This window comes from Aegilops tauschii, chromosome 7 (assembly GCF_002575655.3).
Source record: "Aegilops tauschii subsp. strangulata cultivar AL8/78 chromosome 7, Aet v6.0, whole genome shotgun sequence".
Classification (NCBI taxonomy): domain Eukaryota; kingdom Viridiplantae; phylum Streptophyta; class Magnoliopsida; order Poales; family Poaceae; genus Aegilops; species Aegilops tauschii.
In genome coordinates this window covers 435,754,487-435,770,656 of record NC_053041.3, presented here as the reverse complement: position 1 = coordinate 435,770,656, position 16,170 = coordinate 435,754,487, and the positions used below count along the sequence as shown (strand labels likewise).

The 16,170-nt window shown below is 43.8% G+C and overlaps 3 protein-coding genes and 1 pseudogene across 3 annotated transcripts; 3 read left to right on the top strand and 1 right to left on the bottom strand.

Annotated features, from left to right (window-relative positions):
* The window catches only part of LOC141027240 (uncharacterized), a 130,535-nt pseudogene that overhangs the window by 29,088 nt on the left and 85,277 nt on the right, over positions 1 to 16,170 (bottom strand).
* On the top strand, positions 3,511 to 7,467 carry LOC109761485 (cyclin-dependent kinase F-1). The gene is made up of 2 exons (XM_020320300.4): positions 3,511 to 4,095; positions 6,407 to 7,467. Exons 1-2 carry the CDS (start codon positions 3,595 to 3,597, stop codon positions 7,244 to 7,246), a joined length of 1,341 nt encoding a protein of 446 aa, XP_020175889.1. The 5' UTR covers positions 3,511 to 3,594; the 3' UTR covers positions 7,247 to 7,467.
* Positions 7,973 to 10,552, top strand: LOC109761486 (sec-independent protein translocase protein TATB, chloroplastic). Its single transcript, XM_020320301.4, has 6 exons — positions 7,973 to 8,257; positions 8,504 to 8,625; positions 8,960 to 9,019; positions 9,095 to 9,218; positions 9,731 to 9,856; positions 10,104 to 10,552. The coding sequence occupies exons 1-6, from the start codon at positions 8,014 to 8,016 to the stop codon at positions 10,235 to 10,237; spliced, it is 810 nt and encodes a 269-aa protein (XP_020175890.2). The 5' UTR covers positions 7,973 to 8,013; the 3' UTR covers positions 10,238 to 10,552.
* On the top strand, positions 10,637 to 13,562 carry LOC123494943 (uncharacterized). Its single transcript, XM_045231472.2, has 6 exons — positions 10,637 to 10,748; positions 10,870 to 10,922; positions 11,646 to 12,096; positions 12,286 to 12,480; positions 13,105 to 13,189; positions 13,284 to 13,562. Exons 1-6 carry the CDS (start codon positions 10,637 to 10,639, stop codon positions 13,393 to 13,395), a joined length of 1,008 nt encoding a protein of 335 aa, XP_045087407.1. The 3' UTR covers positions 13,396 to 13,562.

Genomic DNA, 16,170 nt, shown 5'->3' with positions numbered 1-16,170 from the left:
TCATATTTAGAATGTTGGCAGGGAAATAATCAGTGTATATTGTGACAGTCAGGTAGTTGTTGATACCAGGGCCATTATAGAAGAAATGGAAATTGCAATAGGAAAAGAAAATATAAGAAAGAATTAGCTATAGAAGGGAAAAGAAAGAAAAGTAAAGGGAAGGGACGAAGTAGCAATAGAAGGGAAAAGAAAGAAAAGTAAAGTGAAGGGAAGGGAAGTGAAGAAATTGCCAGAGTAAGGAAAAGAATGTAGCCAAGAGGGGACAAAGAGGCCCTTATGTCATGTAGTCAAGTAGTTGTTGATACCAAGTGCTCCTTGTGTATGTCTTGTGTAATCTTGTGTCAAGAGGGGACAAAGAGGCCCTTATGTCATGTCCTTTTGTATGCCTTGTCTAATCCTTGTATATCAACTCCTTGTTGGAATTTATTGGAATTTGGGTTATTTGGATTAATTGAATTATCTGGGTTATTTAGATTAACTGGATTAATTTGGATTATTTGAATTAGTTTGGGTTATTTAGAGTTATTTGAATTATTTGAATTGATTTGGATTAATTTTAGTTATTTGAATTAATTTAAAATATTTGGATTTATTTCAATGAGGCATGCTAATGTCACAATCAGTATACTTTTAAGGTTAGTGGCAAGCAAGGCCTTTGCTAATCTGTATGCTTGGCAAGCAAGGCCTTTGCTAATATCATATCATCAGTACATGATCTTCTAATCACTACTGGACCAAAAAGAGACCCTTGTATGGAGTTAACTGAACCAAATTTTGAGTATGAAAAAGAGACCCTTGTATGGAGTTAACTGAACCAAATTTCAAGCTGAGACTAGTTCACTGAAACCTGGGCACACCATTTAAAATGATTTGTCAATTAAACAATTTAAAAAAACTTCAGTAGATCAGGACTCAAGCTGAGATTAGTTCACTGAAAGAAAGGAAAATGCACAAGATCAATACTCAAGCTGAGACTAGTTTCTAATTTACTCATGATTGAAAAGGTCAAAGTGCTGTGGTTTACAACCAATCAGGAGGCCCACGCTACTATCCTCGAAGATGCAGCTATTACTCATTTCACAGTAGGTTGACAATATGCAAATGATTTCCTAGGGGTTTCAGTCCTACTATGTGTGTCTGAATACATGTGTGTCTGAATCATGTGTCCAAGTCAGTCACAAGCACAAGCAGATCATGAATACATGTGTGTCTGAATCATACTCCATGTGTTTACTGAATTTTAAACTTGCTAGCAATAAGCTTGCAGTACACTTTATAGTCAGATCAGGATCCAAGCTCTAAAACTGGACTTTTAACTGACTTTTAAACTGAATTTTTACTCCAAAATAAGAGTACCGTGCCTGCTTAACTGAATTTTTAACATAATCTCTCTCTTGGCCTAGGAGTACTCAATTCAATGTCTCTCTTAGCATAGGAGTACTGAATTTTTACAGTAGATTTACACTGATTTTCCAACTCAAGCAGTATCCATTCACTTATTTTGATTTTCCAACTCAAAATAAGAGTACCATGCCTGCTTAACTGAATTTTAACACAATCTCTCTCTTGGCCTAGGAGTACTGAATTTTTGAACAATAAACGGACACACATGATGGCTACTCTTGTTTGCAGTAAGATGAATGTATTACAGCTAACTTGGGCAATTTACTGCATAAGCAAGTTTTAGGTTCTCAGACATCAGCTAGACATGGTCCCTCTTGCCTCCTCTTTTCCGGTTTAAAGAATTGTTCTACAGATAGAGAGAAGTACTGCAAATAAACAAGTTAATCTGAGGAAGGTTTCGTTGAGTAACATAGCTAGTTAATTACTCCTACAAGATGTTTGATCAGTTCTGTGTTATCTTTCAGGCAATAAACAGTTATCCTCCGAAACAACTGCACAGAGTATAATTCACAAGTTGACATCACACTTTACAAAAGCACATCTCAGTTTACAGGAGTACATCTCACATTCACTAAAATTCAGTAGACAGAGAATAAGTGGTTCAGAGAATACGCACATTCAGTAAATCCAGTAAAGATGAAGTAGAGAAGAGAGGTTCATACCCAGGTTGTAGGCGTTGGTGACAGAGATGGCCCAGGCTGTAGGACTTGGAGATGCTGGAGAAGATTTGTAGCCGCCGCTGCTGCCAAGTGAGCAGGCACGACCCACTGGACAGCCGCCGCCGTCGCTGCCGCGGTGTCGCAGGCGCGGGTCTTCCACCAGAGAAACAACGAAGAAGAAGCCGCAAATCCACGAGCTTAAGCTTGTTGTCGTCGTCGGGCTCATCAGGGTGACGGTAGCTGGGGAAATCGAAGATTTTTATGAGGAAGGGGGGAGCTTGGGGAGGCAGGCGAGCGGCAGCTGCGACGACGGAGCAGGAGGCAGCTGCGGCGAGGGAGCGGGGGAGCAGGGGAGCCGCGGCGGCGGGGAGCACGGCAGCTGCGGCGGGGGAGCGGGGAAGCGACGGCGGCGGGGAGCAGGGCAGCTGGGGATTCTGTCAGAGGAGGACGACGAGGAGTGAGGGTTTGGTCGGAAGAAACCGAAGGGTTTTTTAAAAAAAATTGCCCTCGCGACATGAATTACGGGACGGAGGGAGTAATAATATCAACGTGCATTGCACACACACATTTATACTAGTTTTAAAAAAATAGCTGGGGATGCTTGGATACGTTTTAGTCTCATGACTAAAAGTAGTGGGACTAAAACTTGCTAGCCTCACCCATGTTTGGATCCAAATACTAAAGAGACTAAAATCAAGTTAATGAGCATTTATTATCCTCCAAACCCTTCAATCCAGAACTCGTCTGTGTTAAAAGAGAGGAGTTAAATGAGGGAAGAGAGAGGACTAATCCACATTTTAATAGGGGTACTCCTGACTAAAAAAATTTAGTCTCAAGACTAGTTTTAGCCCCTCTTTAGCCAGGGGTGCTTGGAACTTTAGCCTCTTAAAAGAGACTATTTTTAGTCGGACTAAAATAAGTCCCTTGATCCAAGCACTATAGCTGCCCAAATGGGCCTTTTTTTCGGGCCGGCCCGTGAGCACGCCGGCACGGCTCGCCTTGGGCCAGGCACGACACGGGCTAAACGAGCCGGGCCTGGCACGCGGCACGCCTTGGGCCTGGAGGCTGGGCATGCGGGCTGGCACGACACGACCCGATTACGCTTTTTTAATTTTTTTATACATCCATATATGGCCCAACATGTAAAAATAGGCTAAAAAACGCTCAGTGCGTCAAATAACAGGCTGAAAATATGCGGCCCACCGTGCTAAACGGGCCAACGTGCCAGCCCGTTTACTAACTGAGCCGTGCCTGGGCCTGGGGGCGCAGCACGCGGGCCGGCACGGCATGGCCCATATAGTAATCGTGCCCTGGCGGGCCATGCCGGGCCAGGCACGATTACGATGGGCCGGGCCATGCCGTGCCGGGCCGGCCCGTTTGGCCAGTTATGCCAAGCACCCTCCGAATTTCGCTCGTCCCACCGTGTGGCCCAGATACCAAAGCCCAGTCGGCCTGCACACTCCTCTTCCAGTTTTCCTGTCGAAAGTTGAGAAGAAGAAAAAACTCCTCCCCTCGCCGTACCCCTATCCCGATGGCGATCGGCGGCGGCGGCGGAGGCGGGAGCTGGAGCATCCACGGCCGCCCGGACGTCACCTCCCGCTACGATGTCCTCGGACGCGCTGGCTCTGGCGCCTACGCCGACGTCTACCGCGGCCGTCGCCGGTCCGACGGCGCACCGGTTGCCCTCAAGGAGGTCCACGACGCTGTCAGCGCCCAGCGCGAGGCCGACGCCCTCCTCGCCGTCGCCTCTGAGTCCTCCCCTCATGTCATCACGCTCCTCGACCACTTCCCCGGCGGCGACCACGACGACGATGTCCTCGTCCTTGAGTGGCTTCCGCTCGACCTCGCCGCCGTCGTGCGCGAAGGGAGGCGCGCGGGAGGTCTCCCTGCCGGCCAGCTCAAGCGATGGATGCTGCAGGTCATCGAAGGCGTCGCCGCCTGCCACCGCGCCGGCCTCGTGCACCGCGACCTCAAGCCCGGAAACCTGCTCATCTCTGAGCACGGGGTCCTCAAGGTCGCCGATTTTGGTCAGGTTGAAATTCTGAAAACGCTTTTCTCAGTTGACGAATGACTTTCTTTTATGGATTCAGGCGTAAGAATCGGTTCTCTTTCTGTAGTAGCATGTCAAAACTGGTAGGTGGATGATTAGTCATGGACGTCGGCCGATAGTCTTTCCTCAATTGTCACAGGAATAGTGGAGCTTGTGTAAGTAAATGTAGATTTCTTTTTGCGCTCGGTGGTTATACTGAAATGGGGGCTGCTGCTGCAACATGTCAGTTCTACTCTATGGGGATATAACTGGCGAGGAACCATTTTAGTTGCAATCTGTAGATCTGCAGAAGGATTTGATTGTAGAAGGATCATGTACATGTAGAGCATGGAGCTATTGTTCTGGAAGTTTTAGAAATCTATTGGTGCTAAATGGACCTCCAAACTACTCCCTCCGTAAACTAATATAAGAGCGTTTAGATCACTACTTTAGTAATCTAAATGCTCTTATATTAGTTTACAGAGGGAGTACATGCCTTTTGTGGACTTTGCAGCTGCTGTGCTCCAACATGGAGGTTAAATATCTTGGAATTAAAATCAGGCTTATAATGGAGAAATTGACAAGTTATAAACAGTTGTTGGTCAGCACTAAGGTTAAATATATAGAAATCTATATGATTGGTTAATGTATGTTGAGCTGTCGACTTTAAGGTAGTAGGGCAGACATAGTTGGTGAATTTGCCTAAATTACATCTTTACTTTATCAGACATACTTTGCTGTGTGTGTTGGAAACTAGGAATTGAAACCATAGATATAGAGCTTGGGTTGGGCATCTTATGCCTACAATTTCTTTAATTGATCTTCATTGGTCTTACATGCATGCAGTTTTATTATTCAAATACTCTACAATTTTGCTGTTCAAGGAAATCTAGTTTAATCAGAAATGTCATTTTTGTTTGTGCAATAAATTTTCTTGTCTGAATTTAGAGATTCTTCAAATGCTAGAGTTAGCTCAAAAGCCGGTGACGTTCATCATGTCAATGAGGAAAGCGTTTGGCAGTGTGCTGCAGCATACCAGTATTATGTTCTGCTGTAAATTTTGGACATAACCTGAAGTCATCTTTTCTTCTACATTCTTATATGGTGTAGCTTTATATGTTGATGTTATGCTGAGGCATATCTGTACACTGTACCGACCCTTTCAGTTTGTGAGAGTTGCGACGAAGCCATATATTATGAGACTATGCTTTAATGGACACTACCTTGCTTCCTTCTGTGATAGTATATTATTTTGCATCAGCGTGGCTCCAACCATTAGGTGTAGCATATTCTAAAAACTTTCCGTATTTCAATAGGAGTGCTAAACCTTGTTTGAGGCTGGATCCCGTTCATGGATATGGTACTATGCATGACTGTTGCTGTGGTTTGTAGTGTTGGAATGCAATATTTTCTTTATGGGTTACCATCTTCAGTTTGAGCATCTCAGCTGATACATGATCAAAATAACTTGCATCAGTTAAACGAGAGCATTGTAAACACTGTTAAGGAATTTTCCTTGAAGTAGCCAATAACTCTATGAAATGCACCTGTGCTATATGCAAAGATCATTGTAAAAGGTTCTTCTTTTACCATTTCCATATTCATAGGGTTTATTCTTTCCGTGCTAATTAAGTTAAGTTCTTCTTATAATATACTTTTACTTACTTACTTACGAAGCCTTTTATCCCAAACAAGTTGGGGTAGGCTAGATATGAAACCCTTTCACGAGGACTTCCCAGGAGGTCACCCATCCTAGTACTACTCTCGCCCAAATGGGTTTCATACCCAAAAGACTGGCTAGTTTTTACGTTGGCTCGCCAAGCGTATCACAACCCTTAGATATGAAACCCTTTCACGAGGACTTCCCAGGAGGTCACCCATCCTAATACTACTCTCGCTCAAATGGGTTTCATACCTATGGGACTGGCTAGTTTTTACGTTGGCTCGCCAAGCCTATCACAACCCTCCTCCTTTACCCGGGCTTGGGACCGGCTATGCCTAGAAGACATAGGCGGAGTTTCTTCTTATAATATAATGTTCTGAAATTTTATACTGATTTATATTCACAATTTTAACTACAAGCTTTACGACAAATAAATTATTTTATGATAGCAGTGGCTATCCTCTTGCCAAGGACAAGTCATTTCTTGCGAAGGAACACATGAAGCATATATGTGGTCTATCATATAGTTGATCAACTTTGTCTTCTTGTGCTTGTCGTATACCTGTACGCTATATACTCTGTACTGCTTTCAGTTGTTTGTATCAGTTGTTTTGCTTTTCACAAGTTATTTTGGTATTTGTTCTTTGGCAGGCCAGGATTCTTCAAGAACAGCCATCTGATGAACCGGAAATTCCTGCTGCTCAGGAGCCAGAGACACTCACTGCAGCTGACTACCTACATGAGATTGACCAACTCCGGGCCAAGTCCACTTATGGAGATGTCGACAGAATGAGCCTTCAGGATGGAAACACCTCCTGTCTTGCCACTTGCAGCACAGCTGACATCGACGATGATCCATTTAGAGCCTCATATTCGTATGATGCTGAAGAAGACATTGGGGATGAAGAGTCTGGTGCCTTCACTTCTTGTGTTGGAACACGGTGGTTTAGAGCTCCTGAACTCCTATATGGGTCAACCAGCTACGGCCAAGAGATCGACCTGTGGTCACTAGGATGCATTTTGGCTGAGCTTCTTAGTTTAGAGCCCATATTCCCAGGCCAATCTGATATTGACCAGATTGGTAGAATCATCGGAGTCCTGGGCAATATCACAGAAGAGTCCTTTCCTGGCTGTTCAAATTTACCCGATTACAACAAGATCTTTTTCAGCAAGGTTGAGAAGCCTACGGGCCTCGAAGCATCACTTCCTAACAGATCTGCCTCTGAGGTTAGCATAGTAAAGCGACTACTTTGCTATGACCCAGCAAAGAGGGCCAGTGCTTCTGACTTGCTGAATGATCCGTACTTCACTGAAGAACCCTTACCCGTACCTACCGAGGCGCTACAAGTCCCGGCATCAAAGGGTGAGGACGACGACAGCTCTGCGGAAGAATGGGGTAATTACAGGGACGGCAATTCGGATTCAGACATTGACGAATTCGGCAGCATGGATGTCACCAAAACCGACAAGGGTTTCAGCATACGCTTTTAGCGATGAAGAAAGATGCCCACGGGAACAATATCTTTGTATTGAAACATTGTTGTATTCTCTGTCTGGAACATGTCGTTTGGGCTCCTGGTGGAAAATAAAGTTGTACTAGCTATTGTAGTTCATATTGTATGTCCATGTGTTGGTGCAGGCCTGCCATTTAGAGAACGTGAAACATTTGCAAGTCGCCACTTCTGAATGCATAACCTTCATTCGCCTCCTGACACAGATGGGTTCGTCTACAAGTGGATTTTGTGCAAGTTTTATGAAAATGGTGCTAATATCTACAATATGTATAATATATACGTAATACAGAAGTACATTTTGTGATGAATCTTATGTACTCCCTCTATTCACTTTTGTAAGACGTTTTAGACATTTAAGACAACACTTAAAACAGTTCAATTTCAGTTGTCTTACACGTATTACAAAAGTGAACAGAGGGAGTAACTAACTTGATGCTGTATATATTGATGTTTTTTCCTATGAGGCAGTAACTAACTTGATGTTGTATGTATTGATGTTTTTTCCTATAGACTTTTGACTTACCGTTGAGGCATTAGTGGTTAGCTATCTTAAACCAACAATCTGACGTCAGAGTTTTTAGCCTTTGTAATAATTTATAGGACTACTACATAGCAAATTTGCAAGCCTAGTGGAAAGCACATTGTGGTGTTTCATTTTTCAGTTAAAGAGCAAACAAAATTGACAGCCGTCCGATGCCCAAACGGACGGACACGCGCCCGGAAGGCCGCGGAGCCTAAATAATCATGTGGCTGCACCTGCAACCCTATCTCAAACCCTGCCCCCGTGCCCTGCCCGCGATGTCGAGCAGCCTCTTCCTCTGCTCTTCCCAGGTGCGCTATGCCAGCCTCCCGGCACCTCTCCGGCAGCCGGGCCGCCACGCCGCCCGGATGCCCCCGGCGGCTGCCGCGTTCGTATCTCTTACCCGTCATCGCGCTCGTCCCCTCCACTGGACCGGCTCGGGGGTTCGAATGATTGCTTCTTGCTTCGGTGAGTAGCCCTTTGCTTGCTTGCTTCTTGGATGGATGGGTTTGTTCAAGGGGTTCCGCTCTGAGGAACATTTCTTGTGCTGCGAGCAATCAAGTCCGAATCATGATGACTCTTAGTTGCAGACATGTTTGCGCTGTATCTATCCGGGGCTCGAATCGGTTCAGTTGGTCTTCTTCCTCAGCGCGCAAGGTCGATCTCGAGGTTCGATTAGGTGTGTACCTGATCTTGCTTTGTAATTAAATGCAGTGGTCAAAAGAAGAAGGCGTAGGAATGGTATCTACGCCTCTTTGTTTGGCGTTGGAGCTCCTGAAGCTCTGGTCATTGGAGTGGTCGCTTTGCTGGTTTTTGGCCCCAAGGGTCTAGCAGAGGTAAACCTTGCTCAGCCCAAGGCCGGCCTTAATTTTGCTGTAGTTATTGTCCACTAAATTGTAAGCAATGGCATCATCTTTTGAGCTCATAAAATATCTTAACCTCCAGAATGCACTGCCCTGATCAAATGACCATATTATCTGTTATACAGAGGATTTGGTGATATACTGTACTTGTAGCTTTATTCAAGATAAACTTTGTAACCATAGCTCCATTAGCAAAATACGTTTAAAAATAAGCTCTCCTTTTTGCGACCAGTGGGAATCATAGTTAGTCAATCAGAAATAAAATGGAAATATGGCCAGTATTTCACACTTGCTAACTTGTCTGCAGGCAGCCAGGAGTTTGGGGAAGACTCTGCGTGCGTTCCAACCGACTATCAGAGAGCTACAGGTTGGTTTGAGATTTACTTGCTGCGATATGACTGAGGATTCCTTCATGTAATGAAATCTAATTCTCTGCACTTAGGATGTATCAAGGGATTTCAAGAACACCCTTGAACGAGAAATCGGACTTGATGAGGATCCTCCATCCATGAGTTATAGGCCTCCTCCACCTATGAATAATAGCCCACAGCCTGCTGTTGACCCAGGTCAGTTATTTCAATCCTTCTGAAGCTCTTTCAATGAAATGCTGCCCAATTTGTTTAAAGCACTCTTCTTCGAACCTATATGTTTGAAAATTATGCATGTCAGTCAAGCAACAGAAATTCCACCATATGCGTTTCTGATACAGTGATCCCTTGCAGTTGTTGATGCCAAGTTATGTTTGTTCTTTACCATTTTTTAGTCAGCTCTTATTTTTTCATTATTATTTTTGTTAAATACCTAGTAACATATAACCTGCAGCCATTCATTTTTTTATTGAAGTACTTCCTCCATCCCAAAATATGTGTTGCTCTTCATCAAGTATACATTTTGCCATGACTCGAGCTTAAGGCCAATGCTTTTCAAAGTTTTCAAACCTAGGCTGGTTGCTCTAAATTTTGTCAGAAAATGGTACCATATTTTTCTCAAATCAATTATTCAGCTTAAAAGATGGATTTACAACAGCCTACTGAATTTAAGATGCCGTGCCACTGCCTTTTATTGCTTCTGCTTTTAGATGTCAAGCCTGAAACAACCGTGCCATACACCAGCGAGGAACTCATGAAAGTAACCGAAGAACAGCTGGCTGCATCCGCAATTGCTGCTTGGAATGCAAAGCAACCTCCCACATCTGAGCAGCAAGGTCTGTGATTTAATTTTGTAGTTTATTGAACTAGTTAGATGTTTCAGTATTGTAAGTTGTTCTCAAAACCAGAAACTTTTGTGGGCCGGTTTATCGCAATATCCAAATTCAGGGAAACTTTTAAGTGTGTATTTGACAGGCTATCATTACCTTATGATTAATTGGACTGGAAACCCTGCAAAATAATAATAATTGGTCTATACATTTTCTTTTCATACTAACCTGGTTACGCTACATCATATTTCAGAAGAAGCAGCAGCAGCAACACCTTCTGAAAGTACTGACTCAGCATTATCAGGAGGGAGTGATGGTCCTGATGCCGTGACGGCGGAGTCCACCTCAGGTAATACTGAGAATGCAAAGCCGAGAGATGAGGCATAATACTGAAAACAGAAAGTATGTTGTATGCGGAGTAGAGCAAGGCGAAAGCTTTGGCGTCAATTGGTTGTAGAAAGAATGAAATAGTTTTGGTTTCCACTTGGTGAGCTGGGTTGGCCAAGTGATGGGTGATTTGAGGCTTCGATTAGTAGCGGCTTGGTCTGTTGTGGTGTGTAGCATGGAGAGATAGGTAGGTGATGCGAAACCGAGCTGTGCATATCTTGGCCCTCCTCCAGTGTCTTGTTTTTGCCACGGCTGTTGTTACATGTCTGTACCATATTTTTGTGATTATGCAAGGTAAGCAGATAGATTTTTTAAGGGATGGGATATCTTTTTTCTTTCTTTCTTTCCATTATTAGGTGATTGTTGAATGTGTGCATCTAGTCTTGATTGTTTCTGGCTATGGTTTCTCCTGGAAGGCTGGAACACAGGGAACTAAAATACATTACATATAATTGCCTCTCAATTCTTAGAGGAATTCAGAATGCAGGAGAATTTCATGAGAAGCTGGCAGGTTTTCTTCCTGAAAGATAGGTTAAGAATATAGTCTCATGTTTGCTCGTATGTTGAGGTAATCTTGTAAAGGTTGGGTCATTTCAATTGCTATGATTCTGGTGTCTTCTCTGGCATGGCAGCGATCGTTGGCTCCTATTTCGGGGTCAGGGCGTCCCCAATGCGGTCGATGGAGGTGGGGACGATGAGGCCGAGAAGTAGCTACACTTGTGTACCTTCGAGACACTTGAGAACTAGGTGGAGTGTGTCCTCGCGGTGGTGATCACACAACAGGCAAGATGAGTCGGAGGAGATGGTCTTGTGAAGAAAGTTCGCCTTGGTGTTCAACCTGTCTCGAAATAGAAGCCAACCATAATTTTGACCTTGACGGGGGTCAACGAGCTCTAAATGTAGCCAGGGTTGATGTCAACCTAGGAGTCGAGGGATAGCCATGAGTAAGTGCACCTAGAGGAGAACGAAGTCCCATGGATGAGGAACCTACCGTCCGGAGCGTCATTTGAGGTAACATCCCGCAACAAAGATAAAATAGCAACAAGTTTGACAAAAGCAACATAGGTTAGTTGATCTCGCAGGTTAGCGAATACTCCATTTTGACTAGGGACACTAGGACCAAGGGGGAGGTGGAGTGGGAAAAATATGAGGGAAGGTCGAGGGTATGGGATTGGAGATCAACCAAGAGTCAAACTAGAGGAAGGATGAGGGACTGCACCCAACTAGGGGCCGTGGCCACGTCTCCTTGTATTGGTCTATAAACAGTGTGCGCGCACGCTAGCCTACCGAGAGCCTCCTCTCCTCCTCCCCAATCCGCCGCCTCCTCTCCTTCTCCCCAATCCGTTAGCCCTCACCACCATGAAGCCACAGGGGGGGAGGGGACTGCGCCGCCGCTGGAAGAAAATAGGAAGAGGAGGTGGCGCGGGGGAGACCAGCGGCAGCGACGGCGCATCGATGCGGGGTCGTTTGGATCGTGGCGTGGGAGCGGCGTCGGCGGCGGCAAGAGAAGAGCAACGGTGGTAGCGCCGGCCTGCGAAGAGGCGAGGTGAGCGGTGGTGGCGGCGTCGGGAGAGAGGATGAGAGGGAGAGAGAAGGGCAGCAGCCAGCGGCACCTCGTCCGTGTCCAGATGCGTCCGCCCCGTGGCCGACCTCGACGAGCACGGCCTCGATCCGGCCTCAGCCGGAGGACCTCGAGCCGAGGAGTGCGGCCTCGATCGGGACTCGCACGCAGGACCTGTGCATCGGCGGCGGTGTGCCCCCCGACGTAGAGGGGGTGGCCTACCGCGGCAACCGCGGGCGCAGCCGCCCGCCCCCCTGGTGCCGCCCCCAACGAGCCCTTCATCTGCAGCTTCGAGAAGGTGAGGAAGATGCACGCGTTCTTCTCTTCTGTGCGTACTGTGATGCAAATCTGCTGCTCTGCCAATTGTACCATACATGTTAGGCTTCGTGGCTGTTCCCTTCACCGTATGTGACATTGGCATCGCCATTTATCACGCAGAATTTCTATGTGTACTGCACCTCTTACTGCCAACAAATCCCAATTCCAGTACCCTACACAGGACATGACAGTAATCTTCAGAAGGAGGGAGGTTGTGATCTTGTTCAGAATTCTGTTGAGTGGATAAAAACTGTTTCCTCGGCACCAGATGTCATAGGCATGACATTTCTCCCTATTGTTTCACTCGTTGATGATATACCTGGGAAGAAGCACATTGCTCGTGCCATTGATCTATACTTGACATGTAAGACATGCACCTGATTCCCTTTTTGGACTGTATCCTCAAAGCCCATCCGCCATAAACCTGAGCTGTTGTTTTAAATTATATTGCCATCTATATATTATAGTAGCAGAGTCTCTGCACAGTTATTCTATTTGGAGTATGTATTCAAAAATATGTTTTAGTAAGGGTGATGTATTCATGATTAAGATAGACACATCTTTCCTACAGTTAGAATGTCGATCGTGATTAAATCAGTAGCTCAATACAGTAGTATAGCTATTGAAGGACGCGGATTTGATGAACATGGTTCCACGCGCACCCCTTATGAATAGTAAATTCGAAAAAATTACTACAACAACAACAACAAAGCCTTTAGTCCCAAACAAGTTGGGGTAGGCTAGAGGTGAAACCCAAAAAATCTGAATATATTTTCTAACATACTTAGTCAACCGATATACCCTCGTATGAAGTTTCACAAAGAAATTACATCCTTGCTATCTGGGCAAAAATGACAAAATCGAAGCTATATTAGAAACATTGTTTAATGAATAATAAGGTCCCAATTGTATTTTCTTTGCTAAGAATACCACGGGTGTCAATACTTCATGAAACTTCACTCATGTTGCTTCCTATTGCGAGCACTAGCTTCATGTGTAGATTGCAGTCACAATGGCAAGCTGTCCGACCATGTCTGCAAGGCCAAAGCAGCAGAGTTGAAGGAGATCTTATGGTAAGAAGAAAAATAAATGCTACAATCCCTCTTTCAATTTGTATCGTTCAGTTGTACTTTGACTTCATGTTTTCTTCAATTCTTGTGATGATAGGATCAAGGTGAGTATGGAGAGAGAAAGGTTGAAGACGTGCAATGGAAAATTGTTATTAGATTTGCTTAAGAATTGCCTTATTCAAACAAAATTGAAGCATATTACGTGTTGAAGCATATTTCGTGTTGTATGTATATAAGAAGCTTAGTCATGTGTCATTCTTTGCAAATAAAACTTAGAGCTCAAGTAGTTCAGAATCATACTGAATATCGCTTATCATGTACCTACAATAACATTTGTGTCTCAAGTGTTGGTTGTTATGCTTTTTCTTTGAAACTGATGGAGTTGGTGTTCGGATTACTGAACTTTGCATGTTAGCCTTTGGTTTCCTGATTATCTTTCTTCAACCCCTGTCAAGATGGATATATAAATTGATGTTGATGATGGCTCGTGCAGTTGCTTCCTAAGTCAGCCAAGGTAATAACTAAATTCTTTTATACTACACAGCAGATTCAGTATTCACAATTATTTTCATGAGCCCAAGGATAGTTCACTTTAGGGTCTTGTCCTATATGTTTCATGTTCATAATAAATTACAAGTGAGGACTACTACGCCAGTGGATCACTTGTTTAATTTCTAGCAGTAGCAAGTGTCTCCTAACAACATATCCACACTAATTGCTTGGTGTGGCAATTTGCTCCTTTTCATTTATTAGTTGTTTGAGGATTTTTTTATATTTTTGGGGGAACTTTGTTCCCTTTTATTTCTCTCGAACGGGAGCGACTACAACAGAAGAAGGGTCACGGTTGCAGAAATAGAAAAAAATATGTCTGAGCCATCTGATCCTGGATGAAGGGCCCAGATTCTTGTGGGTGGATCAGAAAACACATGTACTACATCAAGTTTTTACTTTGTCATCTACGATTTAGCAAACGCACTTGAATTGCATTCTTAATTGTTCAATACATACATGATCAGGATTAGAGAACATAGTTTTCCTATTTCTTTCCTTGTAATGTAAATTATATTATTTTTCCTTGTATTTGTAGATGCATGATGCTCTTACAAGCGGAAACATCAGGATTACAGACAGATGGAAGAAGCTTTTATCAAAGACTCCCCTTTCTGACAATTGAGAGAATTTCTATGCAAGATAAATTTGACTCTGTTCTTGATCATGAATCTTTACGTGTTTGTGCTCAACTGAATCGTGTTTGCTTGGTGTGATCTCTCCCAGAACAAGAAGCTTGATGAGCAAGGTGTACTATAACTGGCGGGAAATGCTAGAGCTTTTTTGTTATGTACCATCAAGATAGTATGGCTTATCATTTTGAATAGCAATGCCTGTTGAGTGATGATCATATTAGTCTTTAATACTCTGTCTTGCTGGCCATGTACTAAAAATGGCACTTCCATGTCTAATATGCTTGTGATATGCTCAATCTGGGATGGTCCAGTTTGATGTTTACTTATCCTTTATAAATAGGAGGGGATGGGGGGAAAGAGCTATAGAAGAATACACCCTGTTATCACTCCTAATCCAATAGTATGGTAACATTCATAAGGCAATATAAGTAGGCATCGGTCTCTAAATATTCTAACTTCCATGGTTTGAAAGCCTGTTTCGCTCCTGCCCTTTGCGACTTATTTCAATATATGTTTTATTTTCTGTTTACATATTTTAATGCACACTCTTCCAATACCTGGATTACACCCGGCCTTTGCGCCATTGGCGCAACGGGTCATCTAGTTTTCCAAAGGAAGAAGGAGAGGTAGGTTTGGTATTAAAGTTGAGGGAGTATTGTTTGTGGAACCGGTGAACCCAGAGTAGGTCCGGTTTTTGGATATGGTGGGATAGAGGCGAATGTGATTGAAGATTATAGGATCACTAGTCTTTGTAATCATAGACAAAGCCAGAAAGTTAAATTTTATTTTCTAGCCCTTTTTTCCAAGGGGGTTAGATACTTAGGATCCAAGGAGGAGTAAGCATATATGGTAATTTCCCAAAGGCCAAAGTTGGCACCCCAAACATGAGACTCATCAAGGCTTTCCAATGACCACAATTCTTAGGACCAAGAGTAGGTGGAGGGCCTATATTAGTAACATGAGTGCCTTATGAAAGTATAGGGTAGCGATGCCTTAGTTGAGTGTAGTCTTCATTATCAACTTCAGTACCGGCTATGCCGACAACGTTCAAACGCGGCAGTTGACTTGACAATATTTTTCTCAAATACGACAAGCTTCCATTGTAATTCTAAAATTTTCAACTCATAGTTGGTGTTTCATCGTTCAACATCTTTGCTCTCTATAGCGGTGAAGCTCAACAATGAGAAAGAGACCTTGCTCTGATACCAATTGAAGGATCAAAGATTTCATAAATGATGACTAGAGGCAGGGATAGGCGACTACCAAATTAAATTCTTCTCTTAGTTGCATTTAGAGGGGTATAAATTTTGTAGAAATGCAACGGTGATACAACCCAATATGATGTGTTACAACAAGCTAGTAAGCTACAACATACGAGCAAGTATAAAAACAAGTAAGTTACGATAAAGAGACAACCGAAACGATACAGACTACAATGTAATCCAAAGGTCACACACTTGGGGTGTGCTAAATCTCCGTTGGGAAGGGGGGGGAGCAATGAATGCTCCCATGAGAACGAATGTCTCACCTTCTTCTTCGAGAACCTCAAGCAACAAATGCTCAGGTTCCCTTCCACTAGGGGTAGCTCTTGAGGCGAGCTCCAAACCCTCACAAACAAGCCCGGGGCACAACCACACGACTTGGAAGCTCATGGGAAACACCAAACATCTAGGGTTCGCTACAAACCCATGAGCAACAAGATTTCTAGGATCTCGTGGGGGAATCAATGAAATTGAGTTTTGATTGGATGGATTTGTAGATCAAGTGTTTCTATGGCTCTCTCTAATATATGAGGTGGAT